This window comes from Myotis davidii, unplaced genomic scaffold (genome assembly GCF_000327345.1).
Source record: "Myotis davidii unplaced genomic scaffold, ASM32734v1 scaffold394, whole genome shotgun sequence".
NCBI lineage: Eukaryota > Metazoa > Chordata > Mammalia > Chiroptera > Vespertilionidae > Myotis > Myotis davidii.
This window is the reverse complement of record NW_006287548.1, coordinates 4,143,665-4,146,127: the sequence shown is the minus strand read 5'-3', so window position 1 is coordinate 4,146,127 and position 2,463 is coordinate 4,143,665. Positions and strand designations below refer to the sequence as shown.

At 38.0% G+C, this 2,463-nt stretch overlaps 1 protein-coding gene across 10 annotated transcripts in view; it reads right to left on the bottom strand.

The window, feature by feature from the left end:
- The window catches only part of PIKFYVE (phosphoinositide kinase, FYVE finger containing), a 65,288-nt gene extending 64,547 nt beyond the window's left edge, over nt 1-741 (bottom strand). For all 10 annotated transcript variants that reach the window (XR_435432.2, XM_006759440.2, XM_006759443.2 and 7 more), the window contains exon 1: nt 563-741. Coding sequence is in view for 9 of the 10 variants with exons in the window: in XM_006759440.2 (XP_006759503.1) it covers nt 563-734 (172 nt within the window). In the remaining variant the exon portion in view is untranslated. The remainder of the gene's footprint in view (nt 1-562) is intronic.
- Nucleotides 742-2,463: the final 1,722 nt, after the last annotated feature.

The following is a 2,463-nucleotide window of genomic DNA, read 5'->3' as shown; positions in this document are numbered from 1 at the left end:
CTCTGCGGACTGAAAGGTCCCAGGTTCGATTCCGGTCAAGGGCATGTACCTGGGTTGCGGGCACATCCCCAGTGGGAGATGTGCAGGAGGCAGCTAGCTGATGGATGTTTCTCTCTCATCAATGTTTCTGGCTCTCTATCTCTCTCCCTTCCTCGCTGTAAAAAATCAATAAAATATGTTTTTTAAAAAAATAACTTTTTTTCCCATGTGCTGATTCTTTTAGTTTCATTGCTTTAATTAAAAATGTTTTGGCTATTAATCCGTAAAAGAACAAAGTTCATTCTGTGAACTTAAAAAGTTGAAACATAATAAAAGTGTGGGGGGGGGGGACACTTTAAAAAGGGACCTTCTTTTAACATTTATTCAGATAGTCACTTACCAATAAATAATAATATTAGTGAAAATTCTAGCTTTCCCTCAGGCAGTAAATCTGTGACCTGTGATTAAAGCTCTCTCCTTGTTAATAATTTACCCTCTTGCAAAGACACAAGATGAAACCTGAACAAGAGAATTTCAGAGAATCAAAATTGTAGGTTCTCTGATCTTTAAGAATAAGTCTTACCTTTGTTAAATCGAAAGAGATTTACAAAAGAACTATACGCTGATTTAAAAGGAGGTTCGTCCTGATCAGGAGTCAAAGGTTTAAAGTGTGTGAGATGCGAGGGACTAGTGGGAGATCGAGGCAGGTCATTGGCAGAGTCCAATGTTGGGGAAGTCTTATCATCTGTGGCCATTTCATGAGTCTAAAAAATGAAAGAAAGAAGCACAAGATATAAGGTTCCTCGGGAAGCTCAAGTGTTAATTACAGACAGCATTCCTAAATATCTGAAAATTCAGACTATGGAAAACAAAGAGTAAATAAATCACATAGCTTCGCACAAACTACAAATTAAGGCTTGAAAACTCGATGCTCTATCTAGATTCTAGATCATAGACAGGTCTCACTCACCTAAAATCATGATTATATAGCCAATCTAATGTCAACATTGCTATTCAAATTACAGAAATTATCGAAAGCATTTAAAAATTAGAACTAGGGCATAAATGTGAACAGGTAAAAAGAAATAAAATGCATTTTTATATAGTTTATCTTTTTCATTTTTAAGTTTTTTGGAGAGATATTTGATGGCTTTTTTTTTTATGTTATGGGAGGAAACCAGTTTTACACAGCATATAAATTCCTCAAAGCATTATTTGACTCACTTCAAATTTTTCTTTTAAAAAACTATAAAGGGCCAAAACCGGTTTGGCTCAGTGGATAGAGCGTCGGCCTGCGGACTCAAGGGTCCCAGGTTCGATTCCAGTCGAGGGCATGTACCTGGGTTGCAGGCACATCCCCAGTGGGATGTGCAGGAGGCAGCTGATCGATGTTTCTAACTCTCTATCCATCTCCCTTCCTCTCTGTAAAAAATCAATAAAATATATTTAAAAAAATATGATTCTCCTTATAAAAAAAAATAAAAAACTATAAAGGGTAACTATTTCCAAGAAAATGAATAGTCATCCCATAACGACACTTCAAAAAACCTCAGTCCTAGATGGTTTGGCTCAGTGGACAGAGCGACGGCCTGTGGACTAAAGGGTCCCATCAAGGGCACGTGCCCAGGTTGTGGGCTCGACCCCCAGTAGGGGGCGTGCAGGAGGCAGCCAATCAATGATTCTCTTTCATCATTGCTGTTTCTCCTGCTCCCTCTCCCTCTCCCTTCCTCTCTGAAATCAATAAAAATGTATTTTAAAAGAAAACAACTCAAAAATTACCTCAAGCTATGCCTCCACACCTTGGGACTAACCAAATCAACAAGCTGTTCCCCATCATCTTCCTCCCAGGCACTAACCAAAATTCCTAGTTAAACCAAAGCAGTACTAGTGAAGGTAACCACATCACCAGATGGAAGTTAGAGAAAAGCACCGATGTCTGTTTCCTGCCATGCTGATTAATACTTCACATAAAAGGGAAGAACCATGAACTATGCATAACTCTAGTCATTAAAGTGCTATAGTTTTGTCATCTAATTTAAACTTCACAAAGAGGACATTATACTCTTATAAAATGTTTTCACTTTCAAAATCATATTTACCATCTCATTTAGTTGTTACAAAAATCCTGAAAGGTGCACAGAACTGGCCTGATTACTGTATTTTGCCTTTGAGGGAACTGATGTACACTGAGCCTAAAACAACTTTCTTGAGAGTCACACAACTAGTCAGTGGGAGAGCTGTAACCAAAGCCCAGGTTTCAGCCAGATTACTTCTTTAGAGCAAAATGACCTGGTCTAAAGAAGTCTAAAGACACAGATTCCAAATCCAGCCATTCTGAATTCTAATCACTCAAAATGTTGCCTGATTAATAATTTATTTAATAAATTAAACAAAACAGAATTGAAACCACTGACTTGAACGGAATTTGGCAGTAAATGCTTACTGAAATGGAGGGAGGGGAAAAGGAAAGGAGGAAGAGGAAGG